This window comes from Podarcis gaigeae, assembly GCF_964106915.1.
Source record: "Podarcis gaigeae genome assembly, chromosome: 2".
Lineage (NCBI taxonomy): Eukaryota > Metazoa > Chordata > Lepidosauria > Squamata > Lacertidae > Podarcis > Podarcis gaigeae.
Window position 1 is genome coordinate 33,917,044 of NC_139679.1, and position 23,573 is coordinate 33,940,616.

Consider the following 23,573-nt stretch of genomic DNA (forward strand, 5'->3'; position numbering starts at 1 on the left):
AGAGATGCTGGATGATTTGCAGTTGTGCTCGGTGGCTCAAGTGTTAGGCACCTCTGAAAATTAGGCCACTAATTTAGTAACCACTGGATGAGTGTAAGATTAAATTTTCAAAAGCACAAAAAGTGACAAAACTCAGTGGATTTCGACTTCTGTTTTGTCTGCTGGTGCTGTTATGCATAGTGCTTGCAGTGTGGTTGGTATTTTCCAAGGCTAGGTCCTATACCGTGTAAACAATCTTTGAAGGCTGGAGTTGCCTGTGTGACAGATCACATGGCTGCCAGTGGATCTATCACCCTGCATCAGATCACAAACACAGATATGAGGAGTACCTACCTGAGTCTGGCACCCAAATGTCACTGGATTGGTGTAGGATCCATCCAGACATGGGGAAATGACAACCCAGCTGATTTGGAAATCTGAACTACACCTCAGGCTTTTGCTACTAGCTGGGGAAAATTCAATTATTCTATACCGCAGATGAAATCTAAATACTCTGATTTAAGTTATTCACGGCCATAACCTAGTTCCCTTTGACTTCCATGATGATTATTAATTTTGGGGTTTGTGCGATGCTGAATAGTCCAGTCCTATGCATGCTTCCTCAGCAGTAAGACCCACTAACTTCAATGGGACATATTGCTGAATAAGTGAATTTAGGATTCTGTAGCGCCTGAGATAGTCCAGCAGGAAGTTTGGGATTCGGAAGACCTATGAGCTTTTGAAAATTTTAACCCAAGTTCCAAATGACAGGCTCCCAATTTCAAAAGTGTCTTCTCAAGTGCTTACACCTGAATATTAATACATAGCATAAAAGCTTCTCAAGCAATATGATGGCCGATCACTTAAAAGCAGTACTTTCTATGCAGGCAAGTATGTATGATGACATATACCCTTATGAACACAGTGCATATACTTTACGGAACATGCAAGCAAAGAAGCATGCTGCCAGTCACATAACTTTGCATGGCTACATTTTAGGAGCTGTATTCCTCTTTCATCATGTGCTCAAATACCACATTAACACATAAATTTCCACTGAAAAAAGAGTTCTGCGGGGCGAGACAGTCACCCGTCCAAAGTTATGGCTGGGACAGATCTGAATAAATGTATTATATGTATACCAGACATATAGCTGAGAGAGTGAGTGGGTGATCTTGTGCCTGTTTAATGCAGTTCTTGTAGCCACCTGCTGCACATCCCTCATCTCCCATCAACATAACCTGCCAACTCATAACAAATGCTCTCATGACTCTCATCGTTGCAATCCCATATGAACATTCAATTTCATGGTTTGCACTTGGCTGAGTAGGGATTTTTTTTACTCACAGGGAAAAAGGAATACAACTCCCTTATACATTAATACACTCAAGACTTTTTGGAATCTGTGCAAATGCTATCTGAGGAAAGTATAAGCTACTCCCCACTTCACCCACCACCTAAGATTCTCACCATAGGATGAACCAATGAGAGTTGAGAATCCACCTTGATTTGCATGGGATTGGCATATCCTCTGGGGCTCTCAGGTCTTTCTCCTGCATTACTGCCTGCCCATATGAAAGGGTCAGAGGGCGGATGCTGGCCTGGGGTGATTGTCTTCATTTCCATCTCCAGTTCCAATTCCAGTTCTGCTTCCTCTTTTGCTTCCTTGTTACTTTCCTCTAGGTGCTTCATGAGTACAGCAATCACCACATTCACCAGGACAAACTGAGCTGTCAGCACAAATGATACGAAATAGATTGGCGAGATGACGGTGTTGTAGCAGGTGGATTCCTCATCGCAGTCTCGCAGAGTGTCCTAAAGGAAGGAACAGAGGGATGGGAGGTGGGAATGGTCGTGGCTTATGAGACAGTTCTGGGCAACTCTATCCATGAATCAGATTGGGCTTTTCAGCTTCAAGTCCAAAAGGCTTTTTATAGGGGTGAGCAAAACCCAGTGTGGAATCTCTTCAGGTTAATTCCCTTCATCCTCCACAGAGCTTATATGGAATTTCTGGAACTTGTTTACCCATGTCCCATGGCAGACCTTTTCTGCCAAACGTAGCCTTCCTAAACACCCCATTATCGTGTGGAGGGCACACAAAGGCTTCTCACTCATGCAAATGGCCAATGCTCGCAATCTTGCAGCAAGAGCTGATTTCTGTGCAAACATCAACATGGAACTATTCAGCACTGTCCTAGCATGAATTCCTCAAACCATAAGAACATCTGTCTTACTGTAGCAACACTCATTCTAATGGGGATTTTACCTTCATTATCCCATTCCAGTTGTCTCCTGTGGATACACGGAAGAGTGTGAGAAAAGCCATCCCAAAGTTGCGAAAAGTTGCATGCCGCCCTAAGCCCTCACAGGGATGAGTATCGTCACATTCTGTATGACCAACCAAAAATAAAGGCAATTTAGCCATTTGTTTTCATGACAAATAACTATGTTACTCTGCCTCATCCAATTCTATGCAACAAACTGGCGGAGCAGAGAACTTACCAAGGTCTCCAAACAGCTCCACCCCAAGAGCTGCAAATATGAAAAACAACAACATGAAGAGAAGACCCAGATTCCCCACCTGTAAAGAGAAAAGAAAAGGAGGGAATTAAAAAAAAAAATCATTGATGTATTTCTCTGAAGTAACCCCCATTATGGAAGATGTACCACATTAGCCTCCATTGTATAGGCTGCCTTTGTCTCTTTGTCCTCAGTAACCTGAACAACTCCTGTCTAACCACTCGTAGTAGCCCAGTCTCATGATTTACTGTGCCAGTGAATAAATACAAAAGCTTCAATCCTAGGCAGTGCAGGTGGAGAAAAAGCACACGAACAGACAGAAATAGTTTCAAGAAAGTTTGTATTGTTACCAGTCACCTGGCTGAACAGTCAAAACCTGTTTTTGATGGAAAACTGGCTTCCCAATTCTACTGGGCAAACAGTTTTAGTAAAAAAGAAAAAAAGAGTATGCATTTAAAACTTTATAAACAGAGTACATAGTCTTGCCCTGTCAAGGACTGTCATATATTGTTGCGCACTGTCTGCTGCACAAGCACAGTACCAGATTGTGCACAATACAAATTGTTGCATTATGCCCACAATGTTGCTATTCCCGAACAGTTCCACCTAGAACTCCAGGGCTATTCAATTTCCTCTGGTTTTGAGAGTTTCTATCCCCCTTCTAAGAGAAAAGCAGATGGCCACTGAAATTCCATTCCAAAGTCAGAGTAATTCTAGAAGAGGGATAGCCAATGTGGTGGTGCTGTCCAGATGTAGCAGAACCCCAACTCCCATCAACCACAACTTGGTCAGGACTGATGGGAACAACATCTGAAGAGCACCATGTTGGCTACCCTGCTCTAGACTATCTGATTTATTTGTTTAATTTCTGCTTAGAAATACAGCAAATATGTTGTTCAGCCCACCACATTGCAAACTGCTATGGGTCACACAATACAGTCTACTTTGAAGTCCGCCCCCCTGAAAGTTAGTACACCTTGAAGTGTCACTCAGTGACTTCCCTACAATGCCTCCTGTACATGAGGAGCACTGATCCTACCATAAATCATAGAGATGGAAGGGACCACAAGGGTAACCTAGTCCAACCCACTGAAGTGGAGGAATCTTTTGCCCAAAGTGGGGCCCAAGCCCACAATGCTGAGACTAAGAGTTTCGTGCTCTACTGACTGAGCTACCCTGGCAGTTATACATAATGTTGTCTTTATATTTCCTCCTGCTCCATCTGCTCCAACAATTTAAAAGCAATCCCATGTATTAATTTCCTTTTTCTATGGTTAAGGTGGGTTGTTTCTGACCGTGCACAACCCCAGCCATTTTACAATCCTACAGAGGGGAAGTTTCCTCTCTTACTCCTTTCTGCCACTGCTCATTGCATTGAGTTACGGGTTTGTTTTGAGGTGTCTGCACACAGCTGTCAAAACATGTATTTAGCTTTAAAAAATAAAATAAAAATAAATCCCATGACTGAGAGGAAGAAGCATTCATGTCCTGCTTGTGGGCTTCCCATGCTGGTTGGCCATTGTGAGAACAGAGTGCTGGATTAGATGGGTCTTTGGCCTGATCCAGCAGCATTCTTCTTTGCTCCAAACATATGAAAGGCAGCATGTGAAGAATGAGGCTGAGCAGAGGATAAGCTAAACTAAACTGAGATTTGAGGAACTGTGATAAAGCATCTTGCCCAATCTGGAGATCCCCCAACCATTAGAATTAACACTTACTAAATTCATAGTAAAGGTAGTGCTAAGCACAGAGAAAACACACATAAGGGAGATATGTCAAAACAACAACAACAACACAGATTTCTCAAGGAAATTAGAAAATGAGGGCAACTCAGCAGAGGTCTTTATGATAAAGACACAAAGGTTACCTGAGGCAGTGCTTGCATCACTGTGTCCAGCAGAGCTCTCATCCCTACAGCCATCTTCAGCAGTTTCAACACTGCAGAAAATGAAATGTCCTCTGCATTATTGTCACACAATCGGCATGTGAAAAGGAAATAAATATTTCAGAAAGCATATCAGGCTCCCCAAGTGATGTGGCAAGCATCCTTCACTAGAGGTGAAAATGCAAGGCCGCATTATAATGAAGCGCTCTGTTGTTGTCAGGATGTTCGTAACAAGTAGAAAAACCTGTGAACATCATGGCCATCTCCTTCACTCACTAAATTGGGTGCTGCTGACACTGTGGCAGGAATACAAGAGTGACCTTTTCTCCTGGTGGTGACTACCGCTGCTGAGTAAAGTAAACTGGTTTGGAAAGGTCAGAAATCTATCTGATATACTGATGACAGAATTCAGCTTCAAGCTAAAGAATTAAGAAGCCAAGTGTATCCCCATCGATTTCCATCACAAGAAGATTGGATAAGAAATAACATGAACTCATAACCTTCAGACCTAAGCACTTCATAAGCTAAGAACTAATGCCACCAGCTCCAGTCATTCTGTAACAAAACCCTTTAGTGCTTTGTTGCTTGGAGTTGGTACCACCACCCTACTGGGAATATAGATGGCAGAGGTTCATCTAGAGTGCCTGAAGACCAAGCAATTCTGGTCCTTCTCTGTATGTAATGCCTGCCACACAACTAACTGGTCATAGCAGTGATGGAAAGCTACTTCTGAGTAAACACAGTCTAGGACTAGAATGATCCATGTTCAACTCCCCACACAGTCACAGAGGCCACTTGGTGACCTTGGGCCAGCTGCACTCACTCTCTCAGCACAAAGTGTTGTTGCGTTGACAAAATTGGGGAGATTCAAACCTTGAACATCACACTGAACTCCCTTGGGGGGTGGGGAGTGTGATAATAACCCAACCCAAAATGACTTGCAGGTAATAGCAGGACAAAGTACGTTGAGGTGTCTATTAGCTAGGCAGTTTATGATTGGAAGTATAGCTGTGCTGCATAGGAAACCTTACAATGCCGGGAATTAGCAGTTCCACTGGGAACAGAAACTGTGTGGCTGGAATGCCCCAGGAGTTAAGGGGAGACTGACCTCGAGCAATCCTCAGGACCCTCATGATGCGGATAATGGTGGGGTTGATAGGCAGTGAGGCATTCACCTCAATCTCTTCCAGCGTGATCCCCATGATGGACAACAGCACTATTGCCAGGTCTAATTGGTTCCACCTGAAAGCGACACAAAAATCAAGCAGAAAAAAACTGCTAAAATATTTGCAGCGGTGACAAAAGGATTCCAGTCATTTCAGTTATTCTGGAACTGACTCATGAACCAATGCACCACCTCAAGCAATTTTTGTGATGAAACATGTCAAACAATTTAAAAACCATTATATATACTATTATAGAGTTAGTCAAGTCTGGATATATCACTGACTAGAACAGAAAATGCAAAACCTAAAATTCTTTAGGACTTACCTGTCTTGAAAGAACCGACGAAACCCAAATGCAATCAGCTTGAAAACAGATTCCATGACAAAGATGACTGTGAAGATGTAATTGCAAATCTTCAGAGCTTCATCAAGAATCTGTAATGTGGAGACAACTCACACAGGTTATTGCAATATCTTAAGGAGGATTTTGCTCCCTGCAGTTATTGGCCTTCCTGCTTTCAACAGGAGCCATTATTATTATTTTAATCTGAAAAGGCAAAATGAAGAAGGGGCAGGAACGCAGGCAATCACAACTCCTGCACAGTGTTAACATTTAAACTGCTGCTGGCTTTCCAAGTGGCAGTGACAAAACCAGGCTCTCCTATTTTTCATGAAACCTGTATAACAGAAATGATTTGCAGCTGGATAGGATTTCATACTATTTCAGCTCAGATCCTGTACAGCTAGATTGATTTCATACTATTTCAGAGGAAGGCATCCTGGATCGTGGTATCAGTGCTGCACGAGAGAAAATGTGATTTTGTTCTTTGGAGCACATGCAGCATTTCACATGTTGCAATATTTAACACATCTGAGGAATATACACTTCCATGCTTGCAACTGGAGATACGCATCTACACTGGGCAATATTTGATAATATAACATTATTTTGGGATTGTGGCAAGCGTATCTATAAGATATACAAAAACCATAGAATACAATTAAAACCAAAACCTTAGTACTAAGCCCTGCCCCCCCCAGGTCACCTGCCATAGCCTCAGCTGACTTGAAAAGATCTGGGCTGGGAGTGGGCAGAATCTAGAACACAGTCCTGAAAAGGCACATGGAATTAGAGAAATGTGTAGCAAGACTGGCTGATGGAATTAATAAAACTAACTGTGTGAAAAGCAAAAGCTAACTTGTGCTCCTCTGGTTCATAATCAGTACATGCCACTGAGCAATGCTATAGTTCAGAACACATCTTAACATTAGCATGAGGTAATTGGATCATATAACAAGCTTCCCACAGTATTTACAAGATGCTCCTGTCACGTGGGTCATGCACTGCCACCTTAAACATGGCGTTTTCTCCCGTTGATTTCTTTTTAATTGTTTCACATTACACATTCAAGTACTATTTAGCTACACTGACTGATTCACCTCTGCTTTCGTCTTGCAATTATTCCTTAGCTTCTCAAAGTAGTAGGAAACAAAAATAAGCAACGCTACGCTAATTGGCAGCCATTTCCATCGAGCTAACATAAGCAAGTGATTTGACAGATCATTGCAAGCGGTTTGCCATTATAATTTGAATGTGATCCTAAATACAGGAGTTTGGCATGCTAATATATCAGGGACCTGCTGCCTTGCCAAAATGCTGAGTCATCACAGCAGAAATAGAGAGAGGCAACTGGGTTTTGGTCCAGCTGCATATTAAATCCCTCAGGCTGCCGACAGATCTAATGCAGTAAGATTTGAAAGATTTCAGGATTTGATCTATAGATCATTTATTATTAATATTATTATTCTCAGTTTCTTAAATAACCCCTCCTTTTCAGGGAATCTGCTGAAACATAGAATTAGTGTTTGTGTGTGTGAGAGAGTCCCAAAGCCCAAGTGCCTTTTCCAGCTTGGGGGGGGGGGGCAGAATTTGGTAATCTCCTGTTAAGGATACCAGCCATTTTGATATATCTTCATATCTTCTCTCTTATCTGCCACTTTACATGCAGACTGAACTGCCTACTTGTGTTATTGAGATCTTCCAATTCTAACTTAAGTGTCTAATTGTAGTTTTTAAATTGCTTTGATTTTATCATATTTTGTTGTAGTTCCTGCAGCATTCATATTGTGCTCAGATTACCCAGATTCACCACCATTTCTGCCTAATGGTATTTTAGTTCCTTTGAGGGGGGGGGATTAATTGGGCTTTTTTTCTTCTTTCACCACCACAGCCGGTGTTGCTCATGTTAAAGGGGCATTCCCTCAAAGTGATACACAGAAGAGTAAAAGGCGGGCGATGCCTCTGGAACAAAACAGCATTAAATACTGTTCAAACTTCCCAGAGTGCAATAAGATACAATAAAACACAACCCCAACAGCAACTTCTCTTTTCGGTGAAAAGAGAAGTTTTCAGTATGCACCAAAAGCAGAAGTTCATTGGCACATGCCTCATTTCAGGGGGAATGAGGGCTGCTATTCAAAGACATTTAGGGCTTTGAAAATCAAAAGCAGCACTTTGAAATGGAAATGCGGAAACTGACATCCAACAAAGTTCCCTTATAATAATTTGGCTGCTCAGGCCGGAGATTCACTGGTATGCAGGGTAATCAGTGGAGGATGACTAAATTTTATGGCCTATTGCTATAGTTAAAACTTATTCTGAGTTAAAAGAGATAAAACTGACAGCTCTGGAAGTCCCTTCCAGCCCTCTCATTTGCCTCTTCCAATCTCTTTGCATTAAAATCAATGCACCCTTCCCCTCTTTACTCATCGTCTTCTAAAATAAATGGCCTCAAACACTGTTTTGTTTCTCATGTTAGCAGAGGACATTTTGTGCTGCTTGATTTTCTTTGCTCTCTTAGTCACCTTTCCACAAATTGCTCTGGGAGACCGTGATAAAATCTAAGGGCCAGATTCAACAAACTTATTCCACTAGTGGAAGCCAATGCAAGTACGCCCACTAGTGCAGGCATCCCCAAATTCGGCCCTCCAGAAGTTTTGGGACTACAACTCCCATCATCCCTAGCTAACAGGACCAGTGGTCAGGGAAGATGGGAATTGTAGTCCCAAAACATCTGGAAGGCCAAGTTTGGGGGTGCCTGCACTAGTGCAATGGGGCTCCCCCCTTCTCCTCCTCCTTCAAATCCACTTAAAGGAGGGCCAAGAGAACACGCAGAACACCACATGGAAGGAGGAGAGGGGAGATTGTCAAACAAGCAAAATACACTGATTTGGAGGGCGGCAGACATGCCTACATTTAAGCAGAGGCCGGACGGCCAACCAACCAGGGATGCTGGATCTGCAGATTTCCTGCATTAGCAGAAGGTAAGGCTAGATGACCCGAGAGACCATCTATGATTCTACAGTGGTACCTTGGGTTACAACTTAATTGTTCCGGAGGTCCGTTCTTAACCTGAAACTATTCTTAACCTGAGGTACCACTTTAGCCTCCTGCTGCTGCACAATTTCTGTTCTCATGCTGAGGTAAAGTTATTAACCCGAGGTAATATTTCTGGATTAGCGGAGTGTGTAACCTGAAGCGTATGTAGCCTGAAGCGTATGTAACCCAAGGTACCACTGTATTCCCCTAAGCAGTTTACAAAACATCTTTTGTGTCTCATATGCAAATTGTGTCATAATGCACATGAGCCACCCAAGAATTGCAAGGGTGTTTCTCTAGATCAACGTTCTTTCTCCAACGGGGTCAGTCAGGTGCATGTGGAAAGCTGAAAAAACAGGACATGGTTTGCTAGCTATTCCCTTGTATTTTGCTTCCGAAAAGGAGAACATGTAGGGAAGGAAGAAAAGAAAGCAGATAAGCTGTCAGGATAAACATGCACACACTTATGTGCTTGTGTGGCCTGTACAGTAAGAGCTAAGAAAGCCATGTCCAAAAAGATGGTGCCAAAACTGACTGCCATAGTGAACAGGAATGTCATGTTTCCTATAATGACACTTTAAGAAACCATTCCCCCCCCCCCCCGGTACTTGCCGAGTTCTCTCTCTCGCTTTTTTTTTAGTCCTTGCTATCAGGAAATGACAGAAAGAGCATCAGCGCAACTAAAAGGTCAATGGGTTTAGCCCTTCCTTCGGAAACTTTAAGTTGATGTGTGTGCTTTCCCTGCCACTGAATCTGACAGAATCAGTGCTCAGGAGTAGACAAAGAGTATAATCTCCAAATCTCTGCCAATTCTATCTTGGCAGCAATTAAAAGTAAGGGATAAAGCCTCTTTGTGATCTAGAAGGCCAGCTTCAGTATAGTTTTAAAAAAGATTAACAAAGCATCCCTTGGGAAAGAATTTCCCACAGAAATAAGTTTGCCAGGGAGGAAAAAAAATCTAAGTGTCAGGTCAGAAGACCCACAAATTGAGTCAACACTGGTGCTTTTTTTTTTTGAGGGAGTACTCAAGGGGACGCAGTACTGGTACCTCTTTTTTGTTGTTGTTAATAAGTGTGCCACTTACTATAACAATTTCATGGTACATACTGACGCCTATTTTTCTAGAAAGAAAAGCACTGTTAACGTTCCCTTTGGTTGTTTGGATAGACACTGTATTGTAAGTGGATGACATAACTGAAGATTTGGGAAACAAAGTTCATTATGTTCATTATGCAAGAGGGCCTGGGGTTCCTGCAATTTACATACAGCTTTCAATGGTCAGAACCCTACGAATGGCCAAATCAGTCCATTTCAGGTTCTCCCAGTCTTGAGTCCTCACGAAAATTCACCAGCTTTCTAGTGTGTTTTTCCTAATATTTACATTTTTATTTATTTTCATGGTACAGAAGATAAATTTTGAGAAAACAATTGTTATAACATTAAACAACAAATAACTTGTCCTGATAAATTACAGATTTTCATCATGCCATGTGTTAAAGTTTCATTTGATTACTCTAAGAGATCACGCCACTAATATTTACATTTTTGTATGCAATTTTCTGCAATATGCCCCGTTTTCCCAGTTTCCCCTAATATAACACTTTTTGTATGTGATTTATGTAATGAATTTTCATATGCTATCTTCACTAATATGTGGATTTCTCTGTGTACTCACTCGTAATATGCACATCTTTTGGTTACAAAATTCAAAGATGGGTGAGTTCTGAAGGATTTTGGTTCATCCATTGTTTCAGGAAGTATGAATTAGGCAGGCTCACATTAAATTTGTGAATTGAACCAAATTTCTCCCCTATCCCTACTTTGAACTCCTTTGGTTTTATCCAAATTGGATAGCCCTTAATGGTGAACAGTTCTAATGAAAGCATGAGAGACAAGATGGAGCAATCCTGCCCCGCCCTATTGTACAAAGAAACAGTTATAAACCATTGGCTTCCACCATAGTCTTAGGCATGATGATAAAGCACCTTGCAGTGGTTCTTAGAAACAGATCTAAATCCTATCATAGTAAAAACAACTCTCAAGGAATGTCTGCCACTGAGTGCCTTCTGCAGCATCCAAAGAAAGCATCTCCCTGATTAGCACCTCTCATTCTAACGGGGGAATATAAAATTCAAAAGCCTGATGAAGATTATGAATTACTCTTTTGGAAATAAAAACAGGCAGTTCTTTCTGTATCTTCTGAAAAGCTACTTGACCTAGTAGTAAATAATTTCACATCTTGATTCATTTGAGAGATTGGACCATATGCTCGCTTTCCAAACAATCTCTCTTGGCTTTGCAATGCAACAACAGCTAATGTTGCTTGATTAGAGGAAGGTCATAAAATCAGGGTGGTAATCAGCTATGTTTTACTCAGATCAGACATTAAAAACATGATTAAGTTAGGTCTATTAATTTCAATGGGTCTACTCTGAGTAAAATCCTAGGATAGGATTTGGTCTTGAGCACATACAGACGTATTTCAGGAAGATAGTCTTGCTGCTGCTGCTATCAACTCCAAAATGTATGACAAATGCTATATGGGTACCTTAGGGAAGATACTTTGCACTTCAGCTAATACAGAGTTGCTTACTCGTTGGCTTATAACAAGAACACCCTGAGTGTTTTACTGAGTTAGCAGTAGTTGCAGCAAAAAATATAAATATTTTTGTTAAAGCCAATGCTATGGGCTGTAAAGATTAATCCTTGTATGCAACTGCTTTCTTTTGGTTTCTTTCTGTGTTGTTTATGATGATTTGAATGATTGCTATCAACCACGGTTCTTTAGCTGGTGCAAACACTACTCTCACTCAGTAAAAACTAGATCCCTATATTACCATCATCTCCCATTCAGCATGGTAGAATGGCCAATGCATATTTATTTCTGTTTCATTATTGTTTTCCATGTTAATGGGTGCAATGCCAATTCCTTATCAAGGCTACAACAATGTTTGCAAACCACCCACAGCATCTACAAATACTTTTCCTGCCCTACCTTTGGCTGCTGGTAGTGCTCCATAGCCATGGTGATGACATTGAGCCCAATCACACCTGTGATGAATAAATCCAGGTAATGGGTGGTGCACATTTGATGAATCAGAAGTCGGAAGCGAGAGTAATCAGAGTAGTAGGGTTTACACTGTGCCTCTGAAAAGGAAAAGAGTGGAGAAGCAGATCAGGTAATTTCTCCCTGTCTTAAGACCAGTTCAGCATTGGCTTTCAAAAATCCAAATTGATACATTCAATCAAATTCATAATGATTAGGTTTTCAGCAACGAATGGGGTGTGGTAAAGGGGATTGTATGTTAACCATCATTAATGCATAGCAAGACTACAGGATCATCTATTTGTACCAGCAGCTACAATAAAGCATGCACAACAGCCAGGCTTTCAGGATTAGAGATAAGGTGAGTATGGCATGGAATCATTTCAGGTTCCAACATAATGTTTAGTGTTCACTGTTTAGATATCTATTATTACACAACAACACTCTTAATTTATATAAAAGAAAACAAGAACTTTCAATCAGAATTGCAAGTATGTGAGCTATAATTAAAGGCCTGTATTAACAGTGCATAAAAGCATGCTTAAATGGAGCATTCAATCTCCACTGAAAAGGGAGCTTGGAAAGGACTTGAGGCAGGTTGGAAACAGTATGCAGTGGTTTTTGACAGAGAATAGCAAAGCACTGTAATATGATATTTTAAGGGCTTCCCTCTATATTTTGAGAGTGTGCCTAAATGTGAAGGAATGTTTGCTCGCCAATGGGATATGTGTTCTATCGCAATACAGTGCCCAGTTTACATTGGGCATGTAAAGCTTAACTACTTAGCTGTGAGTTCAGCATAATATATTATATAAGGGTGAGTGTTTAAAAAGGTAACAGGGGAGTCCTCGTTATTACATATTTTACATGGCTGTTTATTTGTATATATTTTGAAATGTTATATATGAATGTTTTATGATGGCCTATATTTGTAATGCCTAACAAAGGTTTGGTTAAGTAAGAAAGAAAGAAAGAAAGAAACATGGGAGTCCAGGCAGAGAGGATAGTATAAAAAGATACTAGTAGATACTGACTGGGCAAGCAATATACTGTGATGTAAGGGGAAAATGTAAAGAGGCAGGGGGAAGAAAGTTAAAAGGGGAATAATGGACTGTTTGAATTAGCAGACATGAACTCATATAACTGCATTTTGAAATACAAGGTAGGGAAATGGAGGGCGGGGGGAACAACCCCAAAGTTGTCAGGGCTATGAAAACAATTTATGAAATAATGCAAATGATTGCTCAGTCAGAATTTCTGTCTCGGAAATAAATGATCTTCTCATTTGTGTGTGATTGCCAAAGTGCAAATGTCCCTGTTAGTCTTCTATGTTTGGCTGCATCAGGGATGACACTCTTCAGGCCTGAATGTTCCTGCAGATAAACTCATTTACTCACCTAATCTCTAACGAGGAAATGCCAAGTCTGAGTCTATAATTCAGGGCAATTTTCAAAACGGCATTATAATGTACCATAAAATGAAAAGGACTGTCTTGAAGATGTCAGAGTGTAATATTATGACCATAATTAGATGATCAACTGGTTATGAAAATTATTGAGCCAAGAGAATTGAATGGCGTGGTGTTTAGCTACTCTGAACACAAAAAAAGGGATTTCATATATTGGCCCGAACAGAAATTTGGGGAGGGTGAAGTATGAGTATTTGTGATCTTGAGGGAAAGCTAATTTTTAGATCACATTTTTTGCAGGGAGTATGTATACAATTTGATTCTCAGATAGTCAGAATTGCAATCTTCTTAGCCATTTATGCAGCTGGCCAGTCGTTTTGTATGGTGGAGGTGCAGGCACATGCCTCTTCCCTTCACCCAGGCACCTAAAGCAGGGTGTGGGGAATCTTTTGCTCTCCAGATGCTGCTGGATTCCAGCTCCCATCTGCCCCAGCTGGCACAGCCAATAGCTGCCTGTGGGAGTTGGAGTCTAACAACATCCAGAGGGACAGAGGTTAGCCACTCCTGACCTAAAGAAATATGTAGCACAGGTCCCTTATGCCTGAGGGCTCAATTTGGGGAACATTTCCCTATTTTGAGAGGGAAGAATCACAATGTGTGTACACAAGGAAAACCTAAGACAAATTACTATAGGTGTGCAGTGGAGAGGACACGGGCCTGTGCCTCTTACACATGAAATGATCATCCACCTGGGTAAGTGATTAGCTGCATCATTATATGACTTCCAATATCCCCATCCCACAAAGTTTGAGCATCAGGGAGAAGACTAATAATGGAGCAACTTATCCTGCGAGGTTTGGTGAAGTGATCCCAAACATTTGCTCCAGTACTTTGAAATAAAGAGGCTGAATTGATATTTTTTGCATTAGGAGCTGCCAGCCTATAGATAATCTGACCCTGAATGCCATGGCATAATATTAAAAAGTGAATTTTGTTGCTGAATTTATTCAGCATCTCTTAAAAACAACAACAACAACAAAAGCTACACAGGTTGGTATCTGACTGACTCACAACTTTCATCAGAGCTCTTACATTCTGCATAAATATCCATTAAAAACTTGAGATATCTTGATGGCATTATGCAAAACTATGAAGAGGAAATTAACTAAAATGTTTGAATACAATTAAGGTTTGAACTGGGGCCCTGGCTATGAACCAAGTTATAATTTCAAAGAGAAACCCCATTATAATTTGCTGATCTCTTTTTATTCAATACTTATCCATAATTCACATTCAGGCATGAAAAAATGTCACAATTTCTGCCTTTTATTTGGGAGGATTTATTTATGAATAATTACACTGGAATCCAAGGGTTCAGCCATGACTGGCAGATTAATTCAAAACTCCACACGGTAACAAAAGAGGCTGTTAACATATAGCAGGGATTTTCACAGAGATTGTAGAATGTTACCTGCATAGCAACAAAGCATGTGGCAGCATAACCTTATAAGCAGGGCTGCCCATTTTCCATTCTGTATATTGTGGGTGAAGACAGATGTAATATTTAAAGAGATAGCTCAGCTGGTTCTTCACCTCTGACATGAGCTCAGCTTCCTCTCAGCTTCACATTTGCTTGAGAGGTATGCAGTCTATCAAGCTGAACACTGGAGCACCATCCGTCTTGTCCCTCCCTCATGATTTAGGTGATTTAGGCCTTCTCAAAAAGATTAAGTGCCACATATCCATCTACTTGTTTTATATTAATTCTTTGCCATATTAGGGAAGGAAAGGTTTGACAAATAGTGGAAATATTTGACGATGATGCAGGCACTGGCCATAGCCAGGTTTGCTGAACCAGAGTTCAGCTCTGGAGCAAAAAAAGCTACGTGTTTGGACTGAATGAGAGGGTGCCTCCAAACCTGCTCCTATAATTGATATTATCTGTCTTCACCTTATTTTTGGTAAGGCTTTCTCCTAAAATTCTTCTCTGGTTAAGTCAAAAATAAAATAAAATCACAGATTTCTTTTCAGTAATTTAGCCAATTTTTAAATTGTGCATCAGATTGATAAATCCGTAACATAATTGATATAAACATTTTGGTATCTGCCAATAACTTTATTAAACATGTCAGCCCTGTTTCAAAATCCTGCTCACCACCAGCTTCCCCATGCTTGGCATGCTGTCATGCATATTACTGGAAATTACAGCTTTTACCTTAAAATGAACCACAAACAAGTCACACCATGCTTCCTGTGGGCTTTAAATTAACAGCTGCTGAGTTTAGGTGGGCAGGGAACATTTTTCTCTTTTGAAAATAAAAGTATCATTTCTTTTTATTGGTGTTATAAAGAAGCCACATTTCTGATTGTTTGTAAGTTTTGGTACAGTACTTAAAATGTCTCGTTCTAGACCTGACATCCGTGCCCCCCTATGCAACAGCATTATTTGTTCTAGGAAATATTTGAGAGGTACCAACATCTTGGGAAATACAGACATCTGTTCAAGTCTAGGTGATGAATCATCACACAAAATGACACCACACCACCAATACTGCTACAATACAGTGACTGGGTCAAGAACAAGAAGAATGCTCAATTAGTAAGGAAGATACTGGAAAGATTAAGACAACAGCCTGACATCGAGGGTATCAATGGGGTGTGCATGTGTATGGGGTGGGGGAAGGAGGGAGGAAAATGGTAGGCAAAGAAAGTAAGAAAATAATGACAAGAAGGCCTATAATAAAACAACAGGCACCAGCAAGGGTGGAGAGGGGGGGGGGGGAAACAGGTTCTAAATCAAGCTGCTTTGGAGGGCTCAGTAAAAAACAAGGAATGAACTTCTATTGGTTGATTATGGAGTCACATTGATTTGATCTGAAACCAGAATCCAGGATATAAATGGCAAAGCATCTTTTGTGTACCACACAGAGTGGTGGCGATTCAGACCGCATTTTATGCCAATAGTAACAAGAAAGCTGGTAGTATTAAGGTAATTTCAGTCTTCCCTCTCATCTTGGAAGATTAGATACAACTCTAGCTCTCTTTCACACCAGAGGGAAGGAGGGAACATGACAAAGGATTATTGGATACTGTCCAGTGTGCATAGTATGTCAGAGCAATAAGGCTCATACGACCACCATATTGACCTCATAGTGACTGGCAACCCCACTGAGTAAACATGCCAACTGAGAGACCCTTTTATTCACAATTTACGCAGGACACAGCCCGAAGTGGGCAAAACATATTCCTATTTTTCTTTGGATTCTGTAGAATGATGTTCTGAAGTGATCTGGTGTGGCAGCTGTAAACAGCTGTCTAACAGTGTTGGCATTTATGTATCATTTTGAATGGCATAACGTTTCACAAATAGGGGGTCGAATGCTCCCCCAAGCCTTCATCAAGTGGATAAGCGGTCAGGGATGCAGCTCTTACTAAGCAGCTGGATTTACAAACTGTCCAGAGAATATTGAGTTCAAAGTGATGTGCATGGGAATAACACTGACATTTAAACAAGTGGTTTTATTAGTCTTTTTTTTTTTTAGTGAATGGCATTTTTTAAAAGCAAAGTGGAAAATGGTTAAATTGTTCCCACTGAGAGTTTTCCAGCTGTGACAGACAGCATCCTGTCCAAAAATAAAATCTTGACTTTATACCAGTAAACAATACAGATAGATAGCACCATTTTCTTTCTACAATTTGTAAAATGCAAAGAAAGAAAGACATCCTGGGTTTTCAGATTTGAATGACTCATTAGGGCTAGTTTGTAGAGCACGGGTATCATTGGTTTCCTACTGTCACACACATTTAAAGTACTTTCACAAAAGAGTCTCTCTCTGTCCTTTCACACCAATGAGCATTACATTGTGTTTAATAATGTGAGCACCAGTATGAGGCAACAACAAAGGGAAGACAAAGCACAGGTCTGAGAATCAGACACAAGAAAAGGCAAGCCAAGAGGTTCTTTGTGAGCCTGCACTGAAGAATGGCCCACTTGGGACGACGCCAAAGCATTCAAAACAAACAAATGCAATGGAACACTCAAATGTACATCTAAGATTTTAAGATTAGAATCACACTGAAAGGACAAGTCTCAGGAGATTGTTCTCTAGCTCTTGTCCAAGGGGATGGACAGGACTGATCTCCTAGCCCACACAGAGAATATGAACATGTGAATGCAAAGAAATGGAACATAAAGAATGGAAATGTTGAGGAGATTCAGGATTTATTAAAATGAGCTGGGTCATTTTTTTGCAAGCCATATATATCTTTAAAATCCCCTTCTGATTTATTCCTCTGTAATGCTCTTTATTTACTTTTTTACACAACTTGTATTATTAGAGTTGCACCTCAAATTAGCCCTATACCTATCAGGGTCTGTGTTAATGTGCATCATGCTTAAATAGGCACCATATTCACTTATCCCCTGGAACTACCATATAATTTGAAGAATTTGGAAAAGTCTCCCTGCAAGATTGCTGCAGACAATTTGTCTAATGTATGCAACCTTTCCTGGTTTTCCAAAGTTGCAACACTTGTCAGTGATGTGTTCTTCTGGCTTACAACCCAACAGCTGATTCAATGTTTGGCAATTATGACCAGGGTCACTGAGGTGGAAATGTCCTTGAGACTCTCACATGAAATATGCCCAGTCTGGTTTTTATAAATGCATGGAGTGACTAGAAGGATTTCCTGGCAGCCAATGAGAGGTTCAGTTATCTTATGCTATGTAAAGAAGTGGACTTGAGTTGAGCAATCAAATTCCTGTTGCTATTTTGAGTTTTTCTAAAGGTGGATTAAAGAGACTGTCCTTTATTAGGCAATGTTTGATTCTGTGCTTGCTGAAGTAAAGAATTTGCTAAGCAGGCCCAGAGCTATAGATCTATAGAGCTATAGATGCCTATACGACTCTTGCTAAATCTTGATTAATGAAGTAGGACATGTAATCACTTTTTCTCACACTGAAAACAACACAAAAGTTCTCCTTTCTAATTTGTTTAAACGTGTGGATTTTTTATTTTTCAGTGGGGGAACATTCAATCGCAGGAGCCCCCACTACAGTCTAAAGGAGCAGAACCTGGACAATGGGGTATCACCTTATGAAGAAGTTGGGCTAAGGCTTGGGCCCTGTACAGATAAGGAGCTGTCCCCTAAACAGATCATGCTGTTAGGTATACAGTGGTACCTCAGTTTTCAAACGTATTTCTCTGTTCTGGAAGACTGTTTGAGTTCTGAAATATTTTAAAACCGAGGCTCAAAGGGTGGTCTGCAAATTTCATAGAGAAAATTGAGAAAAATACAGGGGCACCTCAGCGGAAGCCATTTGACTTCTGAGGCGTGTTTGAAAATGGAAGTGTTTACTTCTGGGTTTTTGGCATTTGAAAACCAAAACCATCGCCAATGGAGACGTTCACAAACCGAGGTACAACTGTATACCTAACAGCATGATCCCAAATGCATTTTGGAATAAGTTTTCAACTGATTTTGGTGGAATCTTTCTTCCCAAATAACATAGCTGAGGAGAATTGTCCACATGCACAGATCAGTATCTAGGCAAGTAAAACATTGATAGCTGATGCAGGTATTACATTTTACTTCAAAATACAGTTAATAGAGCAGAGCTGCAATGCCCTCCCCAATTATCTCCCTATATTTTAGGGTTGCAAAATGGGGAAGGGATTTTGCCAAATATTCTTTTGGGTTCAGGAATGAATTGTATCAACCATTTTTCTTACAAAACTCTCTTCTGAAAAATTCTCCCCAGTCTCCAGATCTATCTTAAGCAAGGTTGTACCGGGGAAGGATACAAAACAATATAGGACTTTGGTGGTGATGGGGGAGCCCATTACAGAACATTGTATACAAAATATTCTGCAAAAATATATTTGTCACCTGAGGCGACACTATTTTTAGCTCTGGTGACTGCCCCTCTCATGGTCAGTACAGAATGAGGGGCCTCCCCCGGAGTCTCCGCACATCTGTACAAGGTTAATCACCACACATCAAATAGCTCCAAAGTGGATGACCCAGACATTATCCAAAAAATCTCTTCCTGAAAACAACCAAAAAACAAAGAAAAGAACATCGAAGGGAAGTCAGCAATATTTGTGATGAAAAAGAAAAAGAAAACCTGCTAAAAAGGTAAGGTTAAGACCATAACATCAAAAATGTGTCAGTGATAAGTCAAACCTGCAGACGTTTCTAATTTTTTAAAAACAAGCACAAAAACAACATGCGTGAAATGCAGAAAACCCAAGAAAAGGCCTTCCACCACACACAATCTAGCAAGCTGCCTCATAGGACCAGTGGGCGGCCGTTAAGTCACACAGCACTGCCATTCACGTGAGACAAAGACAGCAAGGACTTCCCAGTACCTGGCACTGCACTGGCTGAGCTGTCCATTATTACATCATCCAGCATTAGATCTAGAAGAACGAAAGGGCATTAAATCACTGGAGAGGATGCGAGGCCAATCCTTCATTCCATCTTCATCGCTTCATGCACCCGTCACTCTGACAAAAGCACACCGTCACCCTGGCAGGGCAAAACAAGGCTTCTGCCTGCCTACAACCGTTACCCACAAACGCACCCACACATTTCAGTGGAGTTTCGATAGAAGCAATGTAGAGTATACCTCCTGTGGTGCAATGGGTCAGTGGATTTGGCTGTTAACCAGAAGGTTAGTGGTTTGAGCCCAGCCAGGGACATGTGTGGGCAGGATTCCTGCATTGCAGGGGGTTGGACTGGATGACCCTCAGGTCCCCGTCCAAGTCTACAATTCTATGAGCAGAGAGCACCCGGTTCCACACCATCAGAAGGAGGGTGGTCTTTATTGGCAAATCAGCCTTTTAAATTTGTAGGCAAGGACGATGTGGTCTTATGATTTAACACTTGTACAGTGCCTAGCCATTTGAGATTACCGTAAGTATTCATAGTAGTATAATTCATGTTGCCTTTCAGTTTAAAAGCCCCAAGATTGACATTAAGAACATTATAATATAAAACTAAATAATGTTATTAATGTCATTAAAAAATAATATTAAGAATGAAAACACTCAGAATACTGATAGGCTGGGGCTGCGAGAGGCTACCCCAATGGGTTGCTCACACTCAGAGGAATTTGTACAGTAACTTTTTGGCAGCAGCAGCACATCACCATCAAAGCCTATGCTCACAAATCTTTCAAATGCTTTTCACAATGCAGCGTTTGGGAAGTGTGCACACACATACAGGGCAACATAAACCCAAGACACCTCTGAGATAAACAGAACTAGTTGATCCTGAGCAATGTAATGGTTGGTGAGCAGAATATGAGGTTCTTATCCACTGTGATGCACTGGCAGACAGCTAAGGGGGAAATGGTCCTCTCTCATAAATCAATGTAGTCTTCAGGGGAACTATATGTTACAGTGGAATAAACTAGGATTATTACGGGTAAATAACAGTGGCAGGCAAAGGGAAGCCCCAAATGTAACTATAGACCATTCCTTCCATATTCTCAAGTCAATAAAGTATTAAAGTTATCAGCATGACATCTGGGATAGCATCACCTCAGGAAAAAAATATGAAATCTGTAATCCTTTCTAAAGAAATATAAAGGAGAAGCTGAAACCTGCTTTCTTGTAGTCTTTTGACCCAAAGCAGTATCCACAAAATCCCATTAAAACCAGTGGGGCTATGCCAGGACTAGTCTAGACTCAAGTAACTACCTAGTCACATGGTCGGTACTGGGCCCAGGGCAACATAATACAGTACAACCTTGGCATCAGTATTGGTCCCTAGGCGATAAGTAAACATACAGGGAGTTGGGTGGGAAAATTCTAGTTACTATACAGTCTTCATGCCACTTACCCCAGAGGAATCTCACCATTTCAACCAACTGTATAACTAATGGGTTATTTAGAAATAAATATTTTAAAAGGTGAAATGCTACATTATGTGCGAACATGTAGAACAAAACTCCAGTGACCACATCTGTTGGGAACCCATTTGGAGTAGAGAGCTGGCAAAGGGAAGGGCTCTTTATCACTCCCAATATTCATTGCTTTTCTACTTCAGTGCCTTCCTCTGAACAATTTTTAAGAGTTCCAGACATGTTTGTTAGGGGAAACATGCATCTAGACAAGAGACAGAGGAGAAATTTGTGCAGTCGGAATTTTTAAACAAACCAACCTTATAGGCCAGCCCTGGACTTATATGCAGTTCAGAACACAGTTGACAAATCAGTTTCAGCTTTTAAAAAAAGCATACAAAGATGTGTATTTTACAGAAAAATGCACAAAATATGCACTTCTAGGGGGAACTGCATACAAAAGTACATGCAAAATATGTACAAGTTAAATGCATATATTTAGTGCATTTCCTTTTTTTAAAAAAAATAGCAACAAATGGGATAGGATATTCCTTACATGCAAAACTGGCATGGACCAGAAAGAGGGTAATTCATCCATCCCTAAACTAGAACTGTGTGAGGGGAAAATAGGGTTGGCTAGTTGGAGCAGGAAAACAGTTGTTTGATGATGAGATAACCATCCTGACCAGGGCTGGCCTGAGACATTTTGCTGCTATAAGCAAAATCCCATGATGCCCCCCCCCCAATTCAGGCCCCCACCTCATCCTTGCCATCACACTCAGGTTGCCACTGGCTCTGCCACCACAACTGTACCCTTGCCTGTGGCTGTGCCCACACTTCCACCACAGTGCAGTAGCAGTGAGGGCAATAGTGTTGAGGTGGCTGCACTAGCCAAGCCCCGGGGAGGCTGGCAATGGGGCAATGGCAGCGGTTGGATCTGCTGCCTGAGGCAGATGGCTTTCACATCGCCTCATTGACAGGGTGCCCTTGATCTCAGTCCCCATTGCCAGCGCACACAACTTCCCCACCCCAATTGCTCCCTTCCAAAACTACCCAATGGTTTGGAAGTGGCCACCATAGATTTGTAGGCACTTATTTTTCCACAACACATAGTTCTGCCCTTAGGCACATTTGTTGTACACATGTCAAAGAGTGTTCTGCCAGGGCAAACTCAACTGGCGTAGTGCCTGCAATCTTAAAAAAACCTTTTCCCTCATTGTACTAAGCAACAGATTTGTCTGCTAATAAATGCAATTTTCACTCCAATCAACCCAACAGACTGCAAATGAATGTTATAGTTCTAAAATGATTATAAGAGGACAATTTCTTTCTTCTGTAAATTTTATATGGTAGTTTCTTTTGCAAGAACTTCCCATTCTTCAGCAGACTATTTCAACCCATGTCCCAATACATTAGAGAACTAACTGGCAATATCATTCCATGCACAGAGTGGATTGTGACTTTCTTTTAGGAAATTCCTCATACCTCATGTGTGCCCCCCCCCCTTTATATCTGCTCTCGTAGCCAACATAATTCAAAGTATTTCAGGATTTATTTATTTTTTTGAAAACTTGAAAACACGATGAAATATTAAGCTTTTCCAAGTGGTTCTTTTAAAAATAACAATAATCACAACCAAAGTGAAATTATTTTCCAGGGAATTATGATGTGTCAATGGGAGCTCACATTAAATGAAAGGGTGTTCAATATGTTACAGCTAGGGAAGAAGCTATAAAATCCTCACTTTCTCTGTTGAAGCCCTTTGTAACGAGTATCATTAGTGGAATCATAACTATGAGATTTATGAATTATGCTTATAGTTTTATTGTAGCAAATACTAAATCCCTAAATACCTATGTTAATTTCCAAACTTAGGAAGAAAGCTGAAGGTGTTGTACAAGTAGCCTGGACCACATAAAATTATGTCACACATTACTTTTAACTGTGGTTCGATTTTTACACTTAACTTGTAAAACATATTTTCACAATAATAAGTGTGTCAGAATAATTTATAAGAACATCCATTTTAAGTGGCATTCGTAATATCCAGGGTCCACCTTTTCATCATCAATGGAGTAACCATTTAATAAATCATTTGTAAACTGGTGTGTTTTGTAGTCATCCCTATATCAAAGGCTGCATAAGGAAACTAGGTGACTGTCTAAGGCAGGGATGAGGAACTTGTGGCCCTCCAGATATTGTTGGACTCCAACTCCCATCAACCCAACTTTTTCCAGTGCTTGCTTAAAACACAGACTCCTTTTTGGCCCACTCGTGATTATGTTATTTCATATCTATATGAAGCTCTGGAAGTGGCCATTAGGCGTTTTGGGGCAAATTG

The 23,573-nt window shown here is 40.8% G+C and overlaps 1 protein-coding gene across 20 annotated transcripts in view; it reads right to left on the bottom strand.

The window, feature by feature from the left end:
• Positions 1-23,573, bottom strand: part of CACNA1G (calcium voltage-gated channel subunit alpha1 G) — a 326,619-nt gene that overhangs the window by 19,396 nt on the left and 283,650 nt on the right. For 7 of the 20 annotated variants that reach the window (XM_083727919.1, XM_083727935.1, XM_083727933.1 and 4 more), the window contains 8 exons: positions 19,755-19,805; positions 11,925-12,076; positions 5,876-5,985; positions 5,493-5,626; positions 4,367-4,437; positions 2,482-2,560; positions 2,246-2,367; positions 1,450-1,794 (listed from right to left, as the gene is read on the bottom strand). In XM_083727919.1, coding sequence (XP_083584045.1) covers positions 1,450-1,794; positions 2,246-2,367; positions 2,482-2,560; positions 4,367-4,437; positions 5,493-5,626; positions 5,876-5,985; positions 11,925-12,076; positions 19,755-19,805 — 1,064 coding nt within the window. The remainder of the gene's footprint in view (positions 1-1,449; positions 1,795-2,245; positions 2,368-2,481; positions 2,561-4,366; positions 4,438-5,492; positions 5,627-5,875; positions 5,986-11,924; positions 12,077-19,754; positions 19,806-23,573) is intronic. The other 13 variants (XM_083727936.1, XM_083727934.1, XM_083727931.1 and 10 more) reach the window with 3 other exon arrangements.